The sequence below is a fragment of the Mesoplodon mirus genome (genome assembly GCF_964341445.2).
Source record: "Mesoplodon mirus genome assembly, chromosome: 7".
Lineage (NCBI taxonomy): Eukaryota > Metazoa > Chordata > Mammalia > Artiodactyla > Ziphiidae > Mesoplodon > Mesoplodon mirus.
Window position 1 is genome coordinate 108,105,257 of NC_138983.1, and position 24,246 is coordinate 108,129,502.

The 24,246-nt window shown below is 33.6% G+C and overlaps 1 protein-coding gene across 3 annotated transcripts in view; it reads left to right on the forward strand.

The window, feature by feature from the left end:
* CNTN5 (contactin 5) overlaps positions 1-24,246 on the forward strand; it is a gene marked incomplete at both ends in the record, with an annotated part of 851,694 nt that overhangs the window by 306,687 nt on the left and 520,761 nt on the right. For 2 of the 3 annotated variants that reach the window (XM_082627404.1, XM_082627405.1), the window contains 2 exons: positions 1,587-1,710; positions 1,839-2,014. The exons of the other annotated variant lie outside the window; for it this stretch is intronic. In XM_082627404.1, coding sequence (XP_082483530.1) covers positions 1,587-1,710; positions 1,839-2,014 — 300 coding nt within the window. The remainder of the gene's footprint in view (positions 1-1,586; positions 1,711-1,838; positions 2,015-24,246) is intronic. 3 annotated transcript variants of the gene reach the window in all.

Below are 24,246 nucleotides of genomic sequence, written 5' to 3' on the forward strand. Positions count from 1 at the left end.
ATTACATAATATATTTCATATAAATTATTCAGTATAATGTCTGACATATAGTAATTATAACACAAGCAAACTTTAGTTATTATTCTTATTAATTATAATTTAATGAGTACTTGTGACATACTAAGTATTTACAAATGTTGATTGATACTCATAATAATATTGTAAGGAGACATTATTATCTACAATTAATTAATGAAGCAGCAAAGGATAAAAGTAGTTGTCTCAAGGCTAGAAAATGATGGTACTAGAATTTAAACCCAAGTGTCTGACTCTTAAAGCTCAAGAATGTAAAAATATATATTAAAATATAAGATATATTTATTAAAAGTTAATCTTATGCATCTTAGATATTTATAATATTAATTTAAATAATTATATTTTAATGAGTAAAGACCAGAAGGAATTCTTTTTTCATGACTTGATTGTGTAGTTTAATTCTAACTGAGATTTTAACAAGGTTTCATGTGCTTTTCTGAATTTTAAAAATTCATTTTGATGCAACAACATGCAGTATAATATTTTGACAATAATTTCCTCAAGTTATTTATTTATCAAATCACTTATTTTCCTCTTTTAAAATAAAACTTTAAGTAACAGCAATATAATTTGGTATAGAGTAATACATTTTAGTTATTTTCATGTAACTTTTTTTGGTTGTAGCTAAGGAAAAAGCTATCTTCCTTTTTATGCCTCTTCTCTTCTGATTTCCTTATTTACTTTATCTACCAGCTGGTAAACATTTAATTGTATACATTTTTGTCATCTTTATTCAATTATTTGACTTATTTTGAGGACATGCCTCATTTACTCCATGAGAATGTGTGTACTTGCATTACATCATTTTCCCCTTACAATCCAGCATCATTAAGTACTAAAAGTCCTTGATTGAATGAGTGAAGAAAGAAAAATGTGAAAAATGCATGAAGACCAACAGTTTCATGTCTGTAGTACCCAAGTAGTAACACTATATTAGTTCATGATTTTCCTTTATCATGTATTATTTTTAACATTCTAAGACTTTTACAAAATTTGTTTTTTTTTTAAATAATGTTTTTGTTTAATATTATTCTCCTTAGCTCCACTTTTGGTGAATTCAAAGATATACATTTTAAAATGTACAACATCTATGTTTGAGATGTGTTTTTTTCATTTCATATATCATATTTTTAAAAGCAGTCTTGGTCAATGACAGAAAAAATCCATTTAGGTCTGCAATTTTCTAAAACAATGTAATTTGCTAACTATATCTTTCTTTGGTAATATGCCTCTTTATTATGAGGAAAGCACAAGAATTTTGAGTAGGAACATAGTGGAGAAAAAATGTCTTGATATTTCGAGAAATTTTTTTTTTTTTTTTGAGGTACACGGGCCTCTCACTGTTGTGGCCTCTCCAGTTGCAGAGCACAGGCTCCAGACGCGCAGGCTCAGTGGCCATGGCTCACGGGCCTAGCCGCTCCGCGGCATGTGGGATCTTCCCGGACCGGGGCATGAACCCGTGTTCCCTGCATCAACAGGCGGACTCTCAACCACTGCGCCACCAGGGAAGCCCTCGAGAAATTTTAAGTGTTTCCTTTTGGTCCTTACAGAAAGTGTGGACTACGGGCCAGTGTTTGTGCAAGAACCAGATGATATAATTTTCCCGACTGATTCTGATGAAAAGAAACTAGCACTGAATTGTGAAGCTCGTGGCAACCCAGTTCCCAATTACAGGTAGAAATTCACTGTTAATCATTTTTCTTAAGGCTTAAAAATTCCTTTCAATGAGATTCTGACACTCCCAGGGAGTATTATAATGTCTCAAGTAATTTTTATGTATTTGTCTTCTGATTTTTCCTAAGATGGCTTCGAAATGGAACAGAAATAGATTTGGAAAGTGATTATCGCTACAGTTTGATAGATGGGGACTTCATTATAAGCAATCCAAGTGAAGCAAAGGATTCTGGCCATTATCAGTGTTTGGCAGCCAACACGTTTGGAAGTATTCTTAGTAGAGAAGCTGTACTTCAGTTTGCCTGTGAGTAAAGTATTGTTCTTTCCACATATACATATATATAGTGTGTTTGTGTATATTATACATATACATATATATAAAACTTTAAAGTTTAGTGAGGCAATAGCTTATGACTTCAACTTTTAAAATCATGGTATAAACTGGTAATGATTAGAAGTATGAAAACAATGTGTTTCTTCCTGAGATATTTTCAAATTCCCTGAAATGTTTGCCCTCTTCACATAAATAGTAGTCTGAGGAGGTTAAAAATTCTGTTCATAAAAGCAGATAAAGTTTTCGAATTGAAATATTCTTTGAAATATAGTAAGAAATAGATTTTTATTTTTTTCTGTCTGCCTTTAAAATATACACTTAACTGTTTTTATTCTTCTACTGTCTATTATAGTCACTATTTGCTATAGATTCTTCTGGACATAAGACAGCACACACTAAAAATTCTGCTTGTAGTCAGGTAACCAAAGAAATGCCTCTGAAATGCTAATATCTCAGATTCTGATTATAACTTCCCTCCAAAGTGTCCCAGTTTTTTTTATTAGAAAAAATACACTACATGTAATCATTCATGCATACTAGAATATATACATTTTCTAAAATAGATCATATATCTAATTAACTATATGTAGAGATTTCTTATAACTCTTGAAATCATTTCATTTATGATGGGGTCTTACACCAAATTAAGGATAGGCCACTGGGTGAGATAATTTCTTAGTAGGTAATCCTACTTGAATTAAATCCTTGAGGATTATAATCTCTAAGAAATGGAAGGGCCAGGGATCTTTGTGCTAATAATTCATATGTAACTATAATGGCTATGTAATTTGTCACAAAAAGATTTTTAAGTTAAAATTACACCCTGAAGAATGGAATAATTGATTTTTGTCTGTATAATCTTCATGTATTATGTCTAATTAACCCAGAACCCAGACACCCTATTAAAGGAGTGTGAAGGAGAAAAGGAAAGAATAAAGGAATGATAATTGATTCAGTTTCGAGAACATCGAGCTAGGTACTAGAAAAATCAAATTATTATCTTTTAAAGTATAATTGGCTAAGGAGTTTAGATTGGTATTTTACATACACTAAATATACCAAGATAGGAGCCTAAGTGTACTCTTTTTGTTTTTGAAAATATTATGTGGTGTATCACAGAACCTAATACTTTTCAGTATGTACATTGAAAGAATCCTAATAAACAAAATAAACAACACTCCTAATTGCTCCTCTGTTCAATAGAGCAATCTTTTCAAGATAGATACAGCAAATCCAGAAAACACGATGTACTAGTATTAGTGGTTTATACCTTTCTCTTTCATCTATACTCTCTAACACAAGTACACTAATTCTCAATAGCCTGTATATCAGTTGTTTTTCTCCCAAATCAGCAGTGGTGGCAAAATATGCAAAGTTTTCTGCATTATTCGGACCAGAAATCTATTTACTGAAAGATACTAGATGTCTATATGATTGTGCCTTTCTAGATTTTTGCAAAGACCTGTCACAGCTATCAAAGAGTCAATTCCACCTATAGTGAGCAAGTTGGCACCAGCATTTACAGTTCAATGACTAGGCAAGGGAAACTTTATCTCTCAATCAACCTACCTACCTATTTACTTATCTTATCTATTCCACATCAAGCTGTCCTGAACTTAATTTAGAGCAATATTTGCTTTATTTTTAACTTAAATGTATGGGTAGACAGACATATGCAATCATTGGTAGGGTCTTATTACTCTGCCTCTCCCCAACCCCACCCTACCCGACTCACTGCTGTGTTCTGGAGGCCATACATATGCATAAGAGCCTGTAAGATGCCTGGTTGAAGCAGTCAGTAACTTACATAGGGAAGGCCACTTCTGCCTCAAAATTGCTCCCCTAGATTCCGTTATGTCTGTGTTGATGATATAAAAATTAAGTCTGTTAGGCTTAGTTTTATTTTTTGCCAGGTGATATTTGGGGAAAAAATGCAAATACAGGTGATAGAGAAGATAGGATGAAGACAATCAATTTGCTTTCTAGTATACCTGGGTGTGAGCATGGGTGCTAGGAGTCACCCATGCTCTAGGAATCAGGATAGTTTTATGATTAGGGAGAGAAAATGAGGTAGGATGCTGGGGAGAAAGAAAAGAAGTGGCTTTTGAAAGGAAGTGAGAGCATACAAATATAAAGCAAGATTACATACTTGGTGGCAACTTTCCTTTACATCATGATTTTCTATGACCAGCCTCCGAGACAGATAATGAACTCACTACTTGTTGTTCATAGAATGCTTAATGTCCAAAGGGTTTTTGTGGCTACAGGAACTCTGATTACTTTTTATACATTCTGAAGCTGAAATCAGTAATTATTTATATCCATCAGTCACTATTTATGTAAAAATTTAAATATGTATTACATAACTAATATTTCAAAACAAGTTTAGATAATTATTAAAACATATTAGATTAAATTAAATATTTAAATCTAATACAAGTCTGTTAAATGTTTTAAATGCCATAATAGGCAAAATTACAAATTATCAAAATGATTACAAACTTATGAACTCGGTTTACAATTATTTTATTATATAAATATTTTTACCTTTATATCTTAATTTTATCATGTATTACACAATAATTTTATCAGCTATGGTTTTCCACATTGTGTAGTGCAATTGTGATCTTCTAAAATAAAATAGAAAGGAGGATCATATTACCTAATCCAGAGTAGTTTCTGAGTTATCAACCAATTTAATTCGGATTGCTCCTTTCAAAGTGAGACTGTTAACAGACTTGGCCTCTTTTATAATTTGAACATTATTATTTTTGTTATATCAATAATACTTTAAATAATAATACTAATACTTTAAATCTATAGCTTTTGCATAGGTTTTCACCTTTTGAAATATGACATATTTACCTAAAATAATGTGACTTTAAGACTTAATTGGACAATGTTAAATAAACATTAAATGTGTCTTCCCTAATTATATTCATAGAAAAAAGTACCGATCTATATTTTATAAATAGGTACATATTTAAATGAAGAATCAAGATATTCATATATTAACAATTACATACTTATTAAAAGTAATAAAATTTAAACATATCCTACTAGAATTATCTTCCTTTTGTATGAAATTATATATATTATATACACACATGCATCATATTAAATGTTCCAATTTTGAGTATCATTAAAGTTGCATGAGATTTTGCAGATTTACCTTATTCATATACATATATAAATTGTCACAATTTGACTATTGGGAATCCCTGAATGTTAACTTCTTTGTCCTTATTAACCAGAAATATATTTTAAAATATTCTAGCTTTCCTCCAATAACATCTTGATCTTGTGCCCACCCCCCAAGTATAGATTCAGCTACATTTTGTTGACTGTAATGCATAATGTTATTTATAGAGACTAAAATCTAGGTGTTAGAGGTGCATATAAGATTCATCCAAATAAGTTCCGGTGCTGAGGAGGATGACATTATTGCCAAACCAGTTTAGTAAAAAAAAAAAAATATTTTTAAAAACAAAAACTTTTTTAAGGTCTCAAGTTCATATATGTAGTTTATATTTATTTAATGCTTACTTCTATGGCAGACAACGTTCTAAGTGTTTTAAAATATGTTAACTCACTTCATCCTCATAACCAACCTATGAAGTATTATGCTGTTAAATGTAGACACATTTTACAGATGACACCTCTTATTTAACTCTAATAGTACTCAGTCTTTTCCTTATATAAATATGTATTATATTCATTTTATGGCATACACATTTTGATTTTAATTCCTTTCTCAAACAATAATTATATTGTAATCTTTCAAAAAATATTTTTATGTTTGCTTCACCAACCATCATTTTATACTCAATATATTAATACCTATGTGTAAAACAAAAATAAATACTGGGATAAAAATAAGTATATAATCATTCTGCATTTATTCTCTTTGTTTAAATTAGTTAATAAATCACTTGCTTAATTTTCCTTATGGAAATTTAAGAGCTTAAGGAACATTAGGTCTCCTTCTAGATCTAGAATTTGGGGATTTATAGTACTTTTGGTATGCAATTATTTTTTTTCTTATCATATTTTCTCTTTTATTATACCTTTTTCCTTTAATTAAAAAAATTATTAGACAATCTATAGTTAGGACCTGGAAAGCTACATTTTCTAAATAATCTTGAGACAGGACATGGATGACTGTGGCTGTTATTAAAAGCTGAAACTATCATCATAGATCCTGGTTTTTGAAGAGAATGGTGATTAGGAAATGAGTGTTGGCACTTTTATCTGTTGATGCAGCAATAATAAAAGATATATCTAATGTATACTAAGTGTAAGACAAATTTAGTTTCTTTAAAGTTTTGTTCCTATTCACTTGTCACTCAACATATTAACAAGTGTATATTTATATAACAATTATTTTGATTTACTAATATATTTGATCTTAACCTCATTCCAAAGTGGTTTATTTGACTTGCCATGTAAAATCATATACCATAAAGGATAAATATGTAAATTAGTAAATACAACATCAGGAAAAAAGTACATTTCATCATAATAGGTCAAGATAGTATAAGCCATATGTCTCATAATTATTATGGTCAAGACATAAATATTTCCTTGGGACTCCCAATAGTCAGAGAAAAAGGAGAAATACAAACATTTAAAGGATTTTTGTTTGACAAGAATATTTTTTCTTGATATTTAATTCTCATAGAAATTTCTCATCTGAGGCTTTATATAGAGATTTTAACATCTCTACATCAACTCAATAGCACGTTTAATTAGCCTGACTTAAAACCAAACCAATTTTTAAAATGTAACTAGAATTTAATCATGAAACTATTCACTTTGTTCATTTATAAATCTTTTTTTTTTAATTTTGATTTGAGCAGCTAATGGATTTGAGCATCTGCTGCTCCTTTTAACCCACCTCTCACATGCCTAAATGTCTACCCATGAGGATCTTTCAATTTAAGCTTTCCCTAAATGAATATTTATAAACATGGCTCAGCTTAGTTAATGTTAATAATATACATTAGCCTTAATAAATATATATCTCATAAGGGTGTAGTAAAAATTAATGAGGTGGAGAAGTCATATCTGTGAACTGATTTTTAAGCTCAGAAAGAAAGACATAAATAAACACAAAGTTGGAGTATTATTGCTAGTAATGATTGTTACTGGTTATCAATAAGATTATTTTTGACAGAGTCTATTTTACTCCTGTAGCTTATGTTCATCATGAGCATAATTTCCTCACCTACTATAGTGATTTTTCTTCAGTGACAAGCAAGAATACACCATAAAAAACTTTGTCACTCTATTAGCTTATTACCATGCTGATGAGAATTTTGAATTGATAATGTGACACTACACACTTCTCAAACATCCTTCGGAAATCTAAGGCTCATAACAGTTTCTCCAAAGTTTGGATTTTTAGAAATAATTCATACCAGCAAATCAAACATAAAATGAATCAAGAATAAAATCTCCTCATGCTGTCTCTTGCTTCAAAAGGATCTTTATATGTCATCCAGTAAATTGATAATTCATATCTAAATTCAAACATATTGCTTTTCAGGGCATTTAAGATGATGTAGATCCAGAATATTCCATTAGTTTTCCTTGAAGCAGTTGATTAAAATAACCCCCTTAACTCTTTGAGAGATTATATGATTTTTGTAGACTTTGTATTTAAGCAGTTTAATTTAACCTTTCATTTTCAAATAAAACTCAAAAATTACTTCTCTAGTTTTTTCTTAACTTTTTCCCCAAAGTAAAATTGACCCTAGACTTTAAAATCACATTTTACTAGCATTTAACATCTAATGAAATTATTTGAACAATTGCTAACTCTACAGTATATTCGAAGCTTTATCCCATTAGTCTATGAGGTTTAGTTCATAATAAATTTATTAAATTATTTGAATATTAACCTGTATGAGTCACTCTGGCATGGATGATTTTACTAATTATAAAATTATCTGATTTTATTACACGAGAAGTTATTAGTTTGTAATTTTGTCTTCTATAAACAAAGAAACACTGTTTTACTTTTATAAAACCATTATTCAAAGAATACGGTTTAAGCTTTCCTTTAAAATGACAATTATCCTGATCATAATAAATATGGTACCTGTACCATATACCCCTTGGGTATGGTATCATATGACCCCTTGACAAACTATAGTATGAATTCTTTGACTGAGATCACAGAAAAAAAATTAATTAAAAATAGTTTCACATCCTGCCGACTACACCACACTCCCCTTATGGTGATCCATAGGCACTTCCCTGGGGGACCAGTGGTTGAGCCTTTGTCTTCCAATGCAGGGGGTGCAGGTTCAAACCCTAGTCAGGGAGCTAAGATCCCACATGCCTTGTGGTCAAAAATCCAAAACATAAAACAGAAGCACTATTGTAACAAATTTGATAAAGACTTTAAAAATGGTCCACATCAAAAAAAAATCTAAAAATATTTAATGTTATGCTTTAAAGGAAAGTTATGAGTGAATCAAAGTGGAAATCTGTGGCCAATTGTCCTCAAGTAATTAATTCTTAATTTTATTTAAAAATTTGCAAGAGTTGTGTTTATTAAAATTCATCCAAACACATATTTTCATTATTTATGGAAATCATGAATAACTCTGGCCACATGTGAGAGATACAGTGAAATGGATTTACCTCGGGTACAAGAGCTCCTCTCAGTGATCTCAGTGCTCTGCTTCTAGTTTTTAGAAATTCAGAAAGGCAGTTCTTCACTCACATTGTGTGACGTAACCCAGAAAGACCAGGATCAGGGAGCATATAAATCCTCTGACCCTTAATGCTTAAGCCCATTTACCTAATTCATTGTTCCCTAATCCTTAGCAGAGTGTCTTTAGAGATCTTTTCCCAGCACAAAAAATCCATGGTATAAAAGTACAATGGAATTTAAATCTCACTACTAGTGCCCCTTTTACTTGATAAAATAGAAGTTCCATCTCAGGACATTCTATAGTCCTGATGAATAGAAAGATACTAATATACAACAGGAAGCATAAACAAAGGGGCAGATATGAGTCTTTTCCAAATTTATTTTCTTCCAAAAAATCTTTTCTTGAGGGACAAGTCCAAGTGAATATGTATTACACAGTCTAGAGTTCTCATAACCTGACTGCCATTTCCACACATTGCTACTCTTCATGTATAACAATAGATGGATGGATACATAGACAAATAGAAGTGTGGATGTATAGATGTATATATGTATATGTCTGTCTGTATGTATGTACATAAATGTAATAACACTAACACAGGGATAAGCAGCAATAGTTATTGAACACTTAAAAGCCAGGCAAACTGTTAAATGCAGTTAATGCATCATCACCCTCTTTAATCTTCCTATCAACCTTATGAGGGAAGTTCTACTTTTTTTTTTTTTCTTCAGTATTCAGACCTCTCACTGTTGTGGCCTCTCCTGTTGTGGAGCACAGGCTCTGGACGTGCAGGCTCAGCGGCCATGGCTCACGGGCCCAGCCGCTCCACGGCGTGCGGTATCCTCCCGGACCTGGGCACGAACCTGTGTCCCCTGCATCAGCAGGCGGACCCTCAACCACTGCGCCGCCAGGGAAGCCCCTATTTTTGACCTAATATATAAATGAAAAAATGTGAAGCTCAAGAATGTCGTTATTCTCCCAAAGTCACACAGCTAGTAAATAATAGAACAGCAGCTCCAATTCATATCTAACTTCAAACATCATACTTATAAACTACCTTGTTCTATCCTACACTGTACTTACCATGCAGTTTTTGTTCAGCATATCTGTCGTTGTTTTATTCATAGAACATTTACTCAATCTCTACTCTCTTGGGCATTGTTCTAGAAGTCAAGGAGCACATAATGAGTATCTTCCCTTGACCTACCAGAAAAATTGCCTACTTGGAACTCCTGCCCACTTCTTCTACTCCGTAACATCTCCCTTCTCCACCCTACCCGAACCCCACTAAAATCCCTATGTATTGTTTTCTGAAATGACATAAAACACAATTATGACCATATTGCCCCTGCATAAATCCCTGATGTTTTACCATAATTAAACAGAAGTTTGTAACTTACCCTTTAAGTGCATAAAGGGCAAAGAGAATCATGGGGTTGCTCTGGAAATATGTATGCAGACAACTCTGTAGGAAAAGCCAAATTAAGAGGTCATTTTGATAACCTCGGTAAAAAAGATTTGAAGGCCCTGGTGTATTGGATATGATAGATATCTGTAGGAGGCTCCAAGATAAATGAAAATTTGCAAATGGCTGAATAGAAAGGGGTGGAAATGTAAAAAGTATGGAGGAGTTAAAATATCAAAATTCAGAGCTTTGATCAATTCAATTGAACAATACATAATGCTGTTACATAATAAAGTCACACAGAGAAGAGGAACAAGTTTCTGGGAGAATAAAGTGATTTCAGATGAGCTAGTTTTATTCTGATTTTCAGAAGAAAATACCCAACATTTAAAAATAGTAGTTGACCCTCAGGAAAGGCAGGCAGGAACAGAACATATTGAGAGGCTCAATGAAACCATAGGGATGGTTCATCAAGAGAAATTATATGAGGAAGAAAACAGGACTAAGGATTAACCTTTAGGATTATACACATTTCTCTGATAGAAAGATAGAAAGAAAGGAGTTAGTGAAGAAGATAAGAAAAGAATGATCTGAGAGGTGCAGCAGAAACCAATAAAATAGAGTAAAATAGAACTGATATTCAGAATTTTAAGGTAGGAACTGTCATTCACGTCAAATGTTGTAACACTCAGAAAAGACCTTAGGATTTTGAGACTTTTAAAAATCAATTTTAGTAAAGATCAAAACAGAAATCAGAATTTAAGGCATTTAAGTATAAGATATTATAGTGGATTATGATTTTGACCGTAACAGTAATGAGGATGTTTAACAGAGTTTTGTTGACATGACATGATAGTGAAACATAGTGTTATTTGGTAGTAGAAAGAAGGGAGTCAGTGTAGAGGAAGAAGCAGAAAATACAAAATAGAGTGTCTAATTAGTGAAAAGAATTTCTGCTTTCCAAGTAAGGTATAGGTTTCCTCTAGATTTTAATTTGCTTCTAGGGAAATATTATGCCACACAGAAGATACTCAATGTTGTAAATAGTATGTGGGACTAGAAAAAAAAAACTTATTTTTTTTTCAGTAAAACACAACTATTATCTCAAGAGAAGTAGAAACAACTTTACTACCGCCATAACTTTGTAACACTCAGTGAAGAATCACATGGCAGTCAGGTTTAACTGGTATTTTTCCCATTCCCAAAGAATGTAAAGAAGGGGAAGTAAGAGGGTAACCCCTAAGCAAGACCAAATAATTAGCTGTGTGCTGCTCAGAAGGGCTTCTGCACCTGTGAGTTCATGGTCCTGGTTTCTATATGAGCTTTCTACAGTGTTTCTATGTCTTTTTTCGTTTTTATTTTTAGTCAGAATTTAGTATTTTTGTAAAGTTATGGAAGCGCACATGGGTTTCTCTTTATAAATCCTAACAGGTCTACTTGTGTATCTGAAACAAGAGTTTTTTAAACTAAAAGCCTCTTCAACTTATTTCAATAAAGTCTTGTTCAACTGTAAATGATGTGGTATGATCTGTGTTGGATTTCATATTATTGTTTAGAATATCCTTAAACATTGGGCATTTAAGCTAGTCTGTAAGTTTGATAAAATTGTACCTCTGAGGTATGTTTATTGGGCTTACTGTCTAAGTTTAGAGTAAAGTGGGATGAGGATGATTTTTCTATGCCAAGGTTATGTTCTGTCCATTCTGTGGGACTTAAGGGCTAAGCATGGAGTTTGTTGGGTCATGGGAGTCACTTCATAAACCATTAAGCCTATCTCTATGGACATATATGTATGTATGTATTTCTTTGCCTTTCTTTTTTTTTTTTTTTTGTGGTACACGGGCCTCTCACTGTTGTGGCCTCTCCCGTTGCGGAGCACAGGCTCCGGATGTGCGGGCTCAGTGGACATGGCTCACGGGCCTAGCAACTTCGTGGCATGTGGGATCTTCCGGGACCAAGGCACGAACACGTGTCCCCTGCATGGGCAGGCGGACTCTCAACCACTGTGCCACCAGGGAAGCCCTATTTGCCTTTCTTTTAAATAATTTTTAAAATTTCATTTATTTTTGAATTTAAGGTACAATTGACGTATAATATTATATTAGTTTCAAGTGTACAACATGATTCAAAATTTGTATATGTTGTATACTTATTGGTCACCCCAATAAGTCTAGTTAACATCTGTCACCTTACACTTGCAAAAAGCCTTTTTTTGTGTGATGAGAATCTTTAAGGCCTACATCCTTAGCAACTTTCAAATATTCAATAAACTATTATTAACTATAGTCACCATGCTGTACATTACATGCCCATGACTTATTTATTTTATAACTGGAAGTTTGTACCTTTTGACTCCCTTCACCGATTGCACCCACCCCTCACTTTCTGCCTTTGGCAACCACCAATCTGTTCTCTGTATCTGTGAGCTCAGTTTTTGTTTAAAATTCCATATATAAGTGGTATAATAAGTTATTTGTCTTTCCCTGTCTGACTTATTTCATTTAGCACAATGCCCTCAAAGTCCACCCATGTTGTCACAAATGGCAAGACTTCATTAATTTTTATGGCTGAATAATATTCCATTATATATGTACATCACCTTTTCTTTATTCATCCTTCCATCAGTGGACAGTTAGGTTGTTTCCATGTCTTGGCTACTGTAAATAATGCTACAATGAACATAGGAGTGCAGATACCTTTTCCGGTTAGTGTTTTTTATTTTCTTCAGATAAATACTAGAAGTGGAATTGCTGGATCATATGATAGTTCTATTTCGGTTTTATTGAGGGCACGTCATACTATTTTCCATAGTGACTATACCAATTTACATTCCCACTGGCATGGCATTAGTGTTTCCTTTTCTCCACATCCATGCCAATACTTGTTAGTTCTTACCCTTTTGATAATAACCATTCTAACAGTTGGGAGGTGATATCTCATTGTGGTTTTGATTTGCATTTCCCTGATGATTAGTGATGCTGAGCATCCTTTTATGTCTCTGTTGGCCATCTGTATGTCTTTGAGAAAATGTCTATTCAGATCTGTCCATTTTTCAATTGGATTGTTTGGGATTAATTTGTTATTGAGTTGTATGGGTTTGTGTATATTTTGAACATTAACCCCTTATCAGATATATGATTTGCAAATATTTTCCCTTATTCAGTAGGTTGCCTTTTCATTTTGTTGATTGTTTCCTTTGCTGTGCAGATGTTTTTTAGTTTGATGTAGTGTCACTCTTCATTTTTGCTTTTGTGGCATTTGCTTCTGGTATCAGATTCAAAAAATCATGGCCAAAACTGATGTCAAGGAGCATAGTGTCTATGTTTTCTTCTAGGATTTTTCATAGTGTCAGGTCTTATATTCAAGTCTTTAATACATTTGGTGTTAGTTGTTGTGAATGGTATATGATAGTGGTCCAGTTTCATTCTTTTGCAAGTAGCTGTCCAGTTTTCCCACCACCATTTATTGAAGATACTGTCCTTTCCCCATTGTATATTCTTGACTCCTTTGTCATAAATGAATTGACCATATATGTCTGGGTTCATTTCTGGGCTCTCTCTTGTGTTCCATTGATCTATGTGTCTCTATTTATGCTGACATTTTCATGTTTAGACAAAAAGTTACTATTCTTTATTTTCTTCACTTTTCCTCCTACCCTCCTAACACTGATATGATAAACCTGCCCTTCTTTTTAAAACATTTAAAGTCTTCCAATCCATTCTAGAATAAAGTGCAAACTCCTACAAATGACTACAAGGTCATTTATTATTTAGATTCTGCTGGCTTTTCCAGCTTTCTTTCTAATTCTCAGGCTATACTAAACTATATACAGTGTTCAAAACATTTTATTCTTGTTCATGATATCATATTTTTACTTGTGATATTCACCCTGACTTCTAGGCTATTGTTCAATCCTCTCTCTCTCTCTCTCTCTCTCTCTCTCTCTCACTCTCTTTCTCTCTCTCTCTCTTACATATGTTCCTTCTTGTATTTGTTTCTTGATATATTGCATGGCAACTATTTCTGACAATCATCTTTGATTCCCAAAATCCATTCCAAACTTGAGCACACCATTGATTCTACAGGACTGCAAATTCACTGAGGGCAGATTTCATGCCTCATTCATTTTTTTAGATTAATACCTAACTGCTAACATGCAATTTCATAGTCAACACTCAGAGAATGTTTGTCAAATGAGTAAGGGAATTAATGAACACCCTCCAGCACCACAGTGGCCACTACCCTCAAAAAGAATCCCCTTCTGGGCTTCCCTGCTGGCACAGTGGTTAAGAATCTGCCTGCCAATGCAAGGGACATGGGTTCGAGCCCTGGTCTGGGAAGATCCCACATGCCGCAGAGCAACTAAGCCTGTGAGGTACAACTACTGAGCCTGTGTGTCTAGAGCCTGTGCTCTGCAATAAGAGAAGCCACGACAATGAGAAGCCTGCACACCGCAATGAAGAGTAGACCCCACTCGCTGCAACTAGAGAAAAAGCCCTTGCAGAAAAACGAAAACCCAACACAGCCAAAAATAAATAAATAAATAAATTTGTTAAAAAAAAAAAAAGAATCCCCTTCTGAGACTATAAGAAGAATTATTTATTAGGAGATACATACACATTTTCCCTAACATTGCAATAGAGAATCAAAACAAATAAGACAGTTTATGCAGAAACATTTTATAAATTATAAAGGTCTACATAGATTGTAGTTAGTGAGATTATTACTATATTTAAAATGTATATTAATACCTATAAGGTTATTAAGGGATATAATTGATATTAATATCAAAACAGGTACTGATACTCATTTTAAAATTAGTAATATCTTTATATACTATTTTGCTTACTATTGGTATTATATGTCATATTTTAATAGATATCTAAGACAAACTAAAGTATCGCAGAGAAATATTGAAAAGTTGCCCTTTTTAATGTAACTTTACATATGTCCCTGACTGCAGACAGAAGAAAATTCTGACTTTCTTTTCTAAACATGATTCTAGAATTCTAACAACATTTCTCTACTGATCCTGGTAGCAAAGAAAGTTTTCTAATTATTTCATAGCCTCATTGGGTTGCAAACATAGTCAAGAATATAGTGATAGAATTTGTCAACCTAAGCAACAAACCTTGCTCTTAAGTTCTTTGAGAATGTATGTGCAAATGTTCCTCTATTTCAGTTGTCAACACATATGGTATCTACCCAATGCCACAGCTATTACTCATGTCAAAAGATCTAGAAATAGTAGTTTACTTTTTCAGTCAGTTTTGAAAAATCTTGTTTTTCAGCCCACCATAAGAAAAAAGTGCTTACCTACCAACTCTTAATACATAAGTGAGTTTAAAGAATTATCTTCCTTAAATAGTTCACAGGAAATTAAATAGCATTTTAAAAGAATCACATCTGTCACATTACATCATTTCTTGTATAGAATACTCTGTGACAGTATTTTTTTCATTTAATTTTGTGTATATTGTATTTAAGAGATTTATTGCTAAGTTACTTCTTAAAATATTCTCTAAATATTTTTGATCTTAATGGATTCACCCACTTTCAGAGATTAAAAAAATCAAGGCTGACATTTGCTCATAAAATAAACAATATAATGAAAATAACTGTATTTACAAATTTGAACATTTACTTTAAATGTTAGATATTTGTATAGTATTTACATTGATATTTAATTATATAAACATTAATAGCATTTAATTACAATGTTAATAATAATAGCTAAGATTTATTGATTATTCAATCATAAACAAAAATCCCATGAGTTAGGCATTATCCACATTTAAACATATTGAACATTAGGAAACTGAAGGAGGTAATTCACTTGACATAGTTAATAAGAGATGAAACTGAAATTGAAGTCTTGTTTATCTGACTATAGAGCCGGATCCTTTAATAAAATAAAAGGAATAATAATCCCCTAATGTTTGTAGAGTTTTGCATGTGATATCACATTTGCATGTGATATCACCTGAACAATACTGAGGTTATTTTGGGTGGTCTCATGACCTCTAATTTTGAGATCAGAAAATTGAAATTATAAAGGTCATATATATACTACTTGTGATCATACAGCCCAGTTTAAAAATGAACTTCATACATGTGATACAGCCATGTACTTAGGCACATTCATATCATCTTTGCTTTTAGTTTATACTGCAGTGTTGTCACAGAAGACCACTCCTTGGTTTATTCTATCCTAGGAGCTTATTTATTCAAACTGATTATTCCAAAACAATGCCACACAGAGAACATGAACATCAACTGATTTTACTCTAATGTTATTGTTTCAATAAATCAAGTGATGTATAATTTCATATTATATTGAGGACTTCATGTTGGTTTTTATTAATGTCCAGGTGAAACTCAAAATAGCCCTAATCGTGGGGCTTCCCTGGTGGCACAGTGGTTGAGAGTCCATCTGCCGATGCAGGGGACACGGGTTCATGCCCCGGTCTGGGAAGATCCCACATGCCACGGAGCGGCTGGGCCCGTGAGCCATGGCCGCTGAGCCTGTGCGTCCGGAGCCTGTGCTCCACAACGGGAGAGGCCACAACAGTGAGAGGCCCGTGTACCACAAAAAGAAAAAAAATATAGCCCTAATTATAAGAGAGGTAAAAAAATTGTATTCACTCAGTTCTACTATCGATATCATCAGGTCACATTTGATCAGAAGTTACATGGAGATCATGGAGATTTCAGTAATGTGGTCTAGGGCTTATCTTCTAAAATAAACCTAATTCAGCTTACTGCAATTTTATCACCTTAGAAGGCCCAGCCTTAGAAATTTGGGATATACAGATATTCTACTTTAGTTCAATCTGTTTTCTAGAACCTGAAGTTTATAGCTACTGCTACTAGGCCTAAAGTAAAATCAGTTGAATAACTAACAATACCAAGATGTATTTTTCTACTTTCAAAATTAGTTTTAGATGCAAGCTTTAACTGCAGTCGAAATTTTATGATTTGAGTTTTCATATTTTAGAAGTACTAGTAATATAAAATCTATAACATAATTTAGTTACATACAATACATTTTCCCTAACATAACCTGGATGGCACTGTAAATATGGATGAGGCTAAATGAGTATTTAAATATAAAGCATAAAAATTAACTGTCAACCTAATCTTGTTTACCTTTACAACCCTGACACTTCTTCATCATTTTGAATAATGAGATTTTCTTTGATGTTGCCAAATATATTTCAGCATAAATAGCTCAGGACAAATAAAATATTTCAATACATACATTTTTTACATGGTCTTGTTGAACTAGAAATACTTGTCCTTGTCCAGGGTCCACTGAAACTCCACTGCCACAAAATGATATCCTTCATCTTTGCTTATAACAGATGTTATTTTTTCCCCCGGCCTCTGCCATGGAGACAAATTATCATCTCTCTATAAAACTACAAAACGGAATTGCTTTTTCTTATTCATAGATTATGCAAACTTTGTAGGCATATCTCATTCTCAAAGTTTACAACCTTGCACAAGGAGAAAAAAAAGAACAAAAAAGCTCATGTACATTTTAACACAACCCTGTACTAAATTTTAACTTTCCTAATTATCTTTCTTTTAAAATGAAATTTAAAATATATTTCATTATTTAGTTTAGAAAATAATTATTGATTATTAATCATATATAACTAGTAAATGATTCACTAGTAAATGGCAGTGACAGAAAAAATACAGGGCAGACAGATGATTCAAATCCTTTAAAACGATTTTAGAGAAAAGCAGCTCAATGGACATTCTACTCTTACACAAATATAATAGCTCGTTAGAGAAATTTTCACCCTCTAAGACCTCATTTAGCAAATGAGCTGGTTTTTCTCAATAGCATAATAAAGGCATGTAACCTGGTGATTCAATTTACCTTAATGACGATGAATGCTAAATGTTGATGTGCAGATATGTGTGTTTGGTTAAGAAGTGGTTTTGCTTACACTAAAAAGACTGAATACTCATCAAGGCCATAAAATTGTACTACTTTATAAAGTACTTATCATAATAAAAATTAGCAATTAATATTAGCATAAGAAAGACAATTGAGGGTTAGGTTAGCTGGGGGCCCTTTGTTGTGTTTGAGATATATCTATCATTTTACAAATGCTCTCCTAGAAAAGGATAAGGTAGAAAGTATGTTAGTTGTTTTTTTCTTTCATCAGAGTGGAGCCTTATATAATGAGAGATGGGATAAAGCAGCTTCTTTGCTCTGCTTAGAAGGACTAAGTCAGTGAGCACAGTTACAGGGTTGGAAGTGGAGAAACTGAGTAGTAGAGTTATGGAAAACAAGGAGGAGAGATTTTCAAGGGTTTGTTAACCACATCAAATTCCATTGAGTTATTTGCAGGTAAAATGGGCAAAGTAACTGCATCTGTCAATTAAGAGAACACTGTTGAATATAAGGACAGTACTTCCATTAGAGGAGTGAGGTAGAAGTTAGTATATGGGATGTCAAGAGTGAGCATATGGTAAGAAATTGGACACAAACATTTGCTTCTTTAAAAATTAGGCAGTGGATGGATAGTGGAATTTATAATGATAAGAGGGTCAGAGGGCACACATAGTAAATCCTATATTCTACTGAAAAAAATAATTTGAAATGGCTTTTATTCCTCAACAGTGAAATGCACGGGTGTTCTAGCTTCATCTTTCTCTTCCTTTTACATCCAATTAATTTTAACATCAGAGTCTCCTGACTATATCTAAATTGAGCATTTATTCCTGAAATAGTCTTTCAGTGTCAGTACTGTACAGAGGATAGGTTCTTCTTTGAATTATACTCATATGCCAATGCCAAAATTTACAAACATTTCATCTTCATCCCATTTGAGGTTTACTAAAATATCCCTGAGAGCTCAAAATTTTATCTTTGCAGAGAGAGCCACAGTAGAAATGTTGGCTGTGATTTGATTTACCAACTGCCTGACAATGTCACTTACAGCCCTACCCTCACATTTCTTTTGATTTGATGCTCAGATAGCTTAACAGCACTTAATCCCTAGATCAGCATTTCACCTATATGTGCCTCATTAGTTGCAGAGAATTTACTTTTACATAACACATTCTTTAAAGTCACTGCTGCCTACCTCATTTCTTATTCAGTATCTGTTTTCTTTGTTCTGTCCCTATTTTGTCCCTATTCTGTCCCTATCCTGTTTTTCACTATGTGTAGGTATTCCCAGGTTTTGGGCAACTTCATCTCTATCTCTTTCAATCTCTCTCTCTCTCTTCCATCTCCATAAACTACCTCAGACACTGTCTCTTTTTCAACTATTTTCCTTATGCAGGATAAATTCATATCTCCTAAATCCATGTCTTTATTTCTAATATCTAGTACTACATCACTGAATGAATATCTCATTCAGCATCATAATTCTAATTCACCTTCTTTTATATAAAAATCTTCTAGGCTATGAATTTCTCTATTGAAAATCGTAACGATGGTGCCAAATTAGAAAACTTGAGACCATCTCTGATTGCCCCTCCTTGTTATCCTTTATCACCATATCCAATCAATTTCCAAGTAACTGTCACACATTGATCATTTTCTTACCAAAGTGCAACCACCCTAGTTGAAGTCTTTAATATACTTTTTACCTGGACCATTGTGGTAGCTTCCTGATTCGTTTTGTCATCTCCATCCTCTCAAATCACCCCTTTTGCTCCTACCTCAATTCTTATCAAGACTCCCCTCTGCTGCTACCATCAATGTTCCACTGAGTCCTAAAATAAAAATTAAAACCCACCACATCTGGACTCAAGCAATTTTTTCAGACACCTACTCTCCTATTTTTGTACATATTTGTTATTTTACTGCAGGGAATCTGTAATATCCCTTCTTCTCTTTGCTTCATACAGTTATGCTGACCTGGAGTGCCTTCTTATTTCTTGATTATTGACTTCTCAACTCTCCTTCAAGTTATAAACTACATGTTATGTTTTCCATAAAGTTTTTCCTGATTCTTCCCAGAGTGCAGTGACCTCTCTACAATGACAGATTCTTTGTGCTCTGTTTATGTGACTTGAAGTCCAAAAATCTGGGTTCAAATACAAACTCCTAGCAGAAAAACTTGGGGCAAGTTACAGATTGTTTTCTCATGTGTAAAATAGGAAAAAAAAAAAAACACAGACTATGGTTTTGATGTCACAAAGCCTCATTAGGGTCTTGTTATCTTTTTTGCTTAGAATGCTCATTCTCCGGATCTTCCCAAATCTCCCTCTTTCTCAACTCTAATGATATTTTCCTCAATGAAGCTTACTCTGAACTCTGTAACTGATTAATTTTACAAATGTACTTATTGTCCATTATGACATTAGTGTGTCATTTGCCTCGAAGTTTCTGGACTTGCATATAACATCAATACGTTAGCAAACTAATGAAAAAAGACAAAAGAATCTCATCTGTGTTTATTATACAATGATTCACATTGGAAAGTGTACACTCTTCTCTTGAAGCAGTTTCATACACCACAATTATTGTTTGTCTCCACTGAGACATAAATGCTTCAAATATTGTGAGAATATATGTGAATCCTTAAGAATAAGCACAATCTTGGGCATAAAATAAACATGCATTAAGTTAATAGGAGAATACCAGTTACAAAAAGTGGAATCAGCTTCCTCTACCTTGGTTTATATAACAAATCTTAGTAAAATCAATTTTGTGCCAGTTATTGCAGTAGGCGTCCTTCCATCTCTTTATTGGTCTTCAGATGTCCCTTTTACTTTTATACCCTCTCTGTACTCTTCTCACCACTGTCCTTCAGTAGTATATTATACCTTGCTGTAATGTTGCAATTTTCATATGGACTATTATATATTTTCACTATAAGAATACAAATACCTAAAAGGTTGCAACAAAATCTTTGAATCCTTAAGAATAAAAACTGTCACTAGGACATAATAAACATATACTGGATTAACAAAAAAATGCAAAGTACTAGAAGAAGAATTCAATAACCTCTCTATATATTGAAGAAGTGAAAATTATAGTAATATAGTCTCTAAACAAATTATTTCATTTTACCAGGAGAAAATTTTTGACTTAGATGTTTATAATTATAACCATATTTATATATCAAAATGAATATAATCTGATATAAAATATTTGAGAAATGATGTGTAAATATAATTTCATATAAGGGATTGAGAAAATATGTATTTTAAGTAATCTGAATAATCATTTACAATGAAGCAGGAATATCAGAATCTTTAGGTAAAAGTAGCTAAGATAAATTACATTTATCATATAATTACCAAAATCTTTCCTTCTAAAATACAAAATAATAATTGTTATTTGCCTAAGCCACCTGGCAGTCTTTTACAGCCCATTAATTAACAGCAATGTGTGATTAGTTTATTGCATTTTCCACAACTCATTAGATCTGGGCTTATATGTAGTTGTAGCTCTCTTTGGTTTCACTTGCTTTAATTATTTTTTGATGATTTAAGACAATAACCATATGGATTCAAGGTTTGATGTTTTTTTCCTGCACCATACCATAGTGGAACTATTATTGTTCTTATTTATATATTTATTAAAATGCAATAGTTTTTCTTGAGAATTTGCTACTGGTTTTCACATTACAGTGTCATAGCTCAGTAGTTTCACACATTAGCAGCATCTAAGAATATGTGAGGGTGGATATTCTAGCTTCGGGAATGTTCTGACAATATAATTTTTATTAAAAAGCAACGTGATCTCACAGACTATTTGGGTGGTTTCCAAGTGGCTTGTTATTAGTGGTCTTGCTCTGAAGTGCACTTCTGAGGATAGAAAACCAATAAACTGTTCTTTTTTCAGGAACTCAAAGAATTTAGGGACTTGCACAGCTCAACAACTTCCTTTGCACATTTTGTAAGGGTAGTGGTTCCTTCTCCTGGGTAATTAGTATTTGTTCCATTTAAAGTAAAATCTTATCATTTATTAATTACCTACATTGTGCCTGGCACGTTATTAGGTGCTTAACATATATAATTTTAATTCTCAGTGTGACTCTGCAAGAAAGCTATTTTTATTATATAAATAATTTGCTACTGAGAAAATTGAGGCTCAAAGAAGCCTAGGTTGTTTTCCATGGTGTTTAAAGTCTTCTCCAAACTCAGGGTACCTGTCATCCTGGTGGATTTAAGTTTCTTGGACACTTGTCCCTGATACATACATCTTGTGCCTCCTAACCACTCAATACCACCATCAGAGCTGAAGTTCAGGAGCTAGTGCTAAAATGAGCCAATTTTCTATTTTTCTGTGAATCAGAATCAGGACTTTTAATTTGCTGCCATGGTCATTTGTAGGGGGTCTTACCAGCTGGATTCAGCCCATGGGTACTAAGGCCAGGTTGTATTTCACCTGCTTGGTCTCCCCTCTGCTGTGGACATGTCTCTTCCCCCAGTGGCACATGGTAGTGCAGCATTTATCAGCCCCCACCACAGCTCCCTGTAGCATCTGTGTAAAGGAATGTGGTTGCTTGGCAGGACAGAAATTCACAGATCACTGGGAATTGTGCAGATATTTGGGGGCTTTTACAATTTTACGTGGGTAGAAACCACATAAGGCAATGTAATTGCCACATAGAACATATTGAAGAGGGCTCCAATCCCAAAGGTCATACAGATATTTAGAAGTAAACCTGGGATTCCACCCCTGATTTGGGTGACTCCAAAGCTTGTGTCCTTTCAACTAATTCTCTCTTCTAAAAAAATTCAATACGCGTCTTCCATCTTGCAGTCAGGATCACCGTTTTCTAAATCCAAGAGCTATAAAAAGAGACTGCCCTCTTGTCTTTCCCACCCTTAATACACTTTTGCTTTTAGCATGGTGACAAGCAGCATAAGGATGGGGTTTTAAATAAACATGCATTTATTGAACACCACCTATGTGCCAACGTCATATTGGTTGCTGTTATGGAGAACTGGTGTATTGGTTTTCTTTTTCTTCTGTGACAAATGACCACAAATTTAGTGGCTTAGATAGCACACATTCATTATCTTTCAGTTCTGTAGGATAGTCCAACATGGGTCTCAGTGAGCTAAAATCAAGCGCTGGCAGGGCTGCATTCCTTTCTGGGAGACCTAAGGAACAATCAGTTACCTTGTTTGTTCCAGTTTCTAGAGGCTACCTAAATTTCTTATCTTGTGACCCCTTCCCTCCCCCTTCAAACCCAGCTGCACAGCATCTCGCTGACTCCTTGGGGCATCACCTCTGAATCTCTGCTTCTGCCTCCCTTCTCTACTTATCAGATCACTTTTGATTACATTGCGCCCACCTGGATAACCCAGGAGACTCTCCTTATTTTAGGGTCAGCTGATGAGCAACCTAATTACATGTACAACTTTAATTCCCTTTTCCATGTAACCTAACATATTCACAAATTCCAGGGTTCGCATAAAGATAAATTTGGGGGAATATTATTCTGTCTACCACATGGAGAAAGAGGAAAGCACCCAAGATACACCAGACATGGTATACAAGATAACACTCAAGAAGTGTACATGAAACAGAGAACAAAGCATCGTGTAAGAAGTCATAGCTAAAGTCAACAGTTAGTGAAAATTTATTATATACCAGGCACTCTTCTCAGTGCTTTTCATACAATGATTGTTTAACCTTACAAAGCAACTTTTAAAGGCAAGAAATACTGATCCTATTTTGATAAAGATAAACAGACTTAGCTTGCCCAGGTTCTCCCAGATAATAAGTATCAAAAGGGGATTTAAATTTAGGTTTCTAATTTCAAAATCTGTGCTCCAATTTATAGAATATTCATATCATGCAGCAGGATTTATAGCAAGATGATTCCAAGTCAATGCACAGTGCTGAAAAATGCACTTAATATGTAGTTTGCAGAAAAACAGTGAAGGCCAGCTAAAACGGATGAAGAGAAAGTAGCATCACAGGAAGTGGTAAGTGGCACAATATGAGGTGGAGAAGGAGATCAATTGTCCTGGGGCATGTGATTGTTTACACTGGGGAGCCAGGGAGATACATATTCATAGGACAAACAAGGGGGATTTTGGCTGTTCTGAAATCTCTTGAGCACATATTTGAACTGATAAACAAGAGGGGATACCTTTAGCTCTTAAATAAGTGAGAAACATGATGAGATCATGTT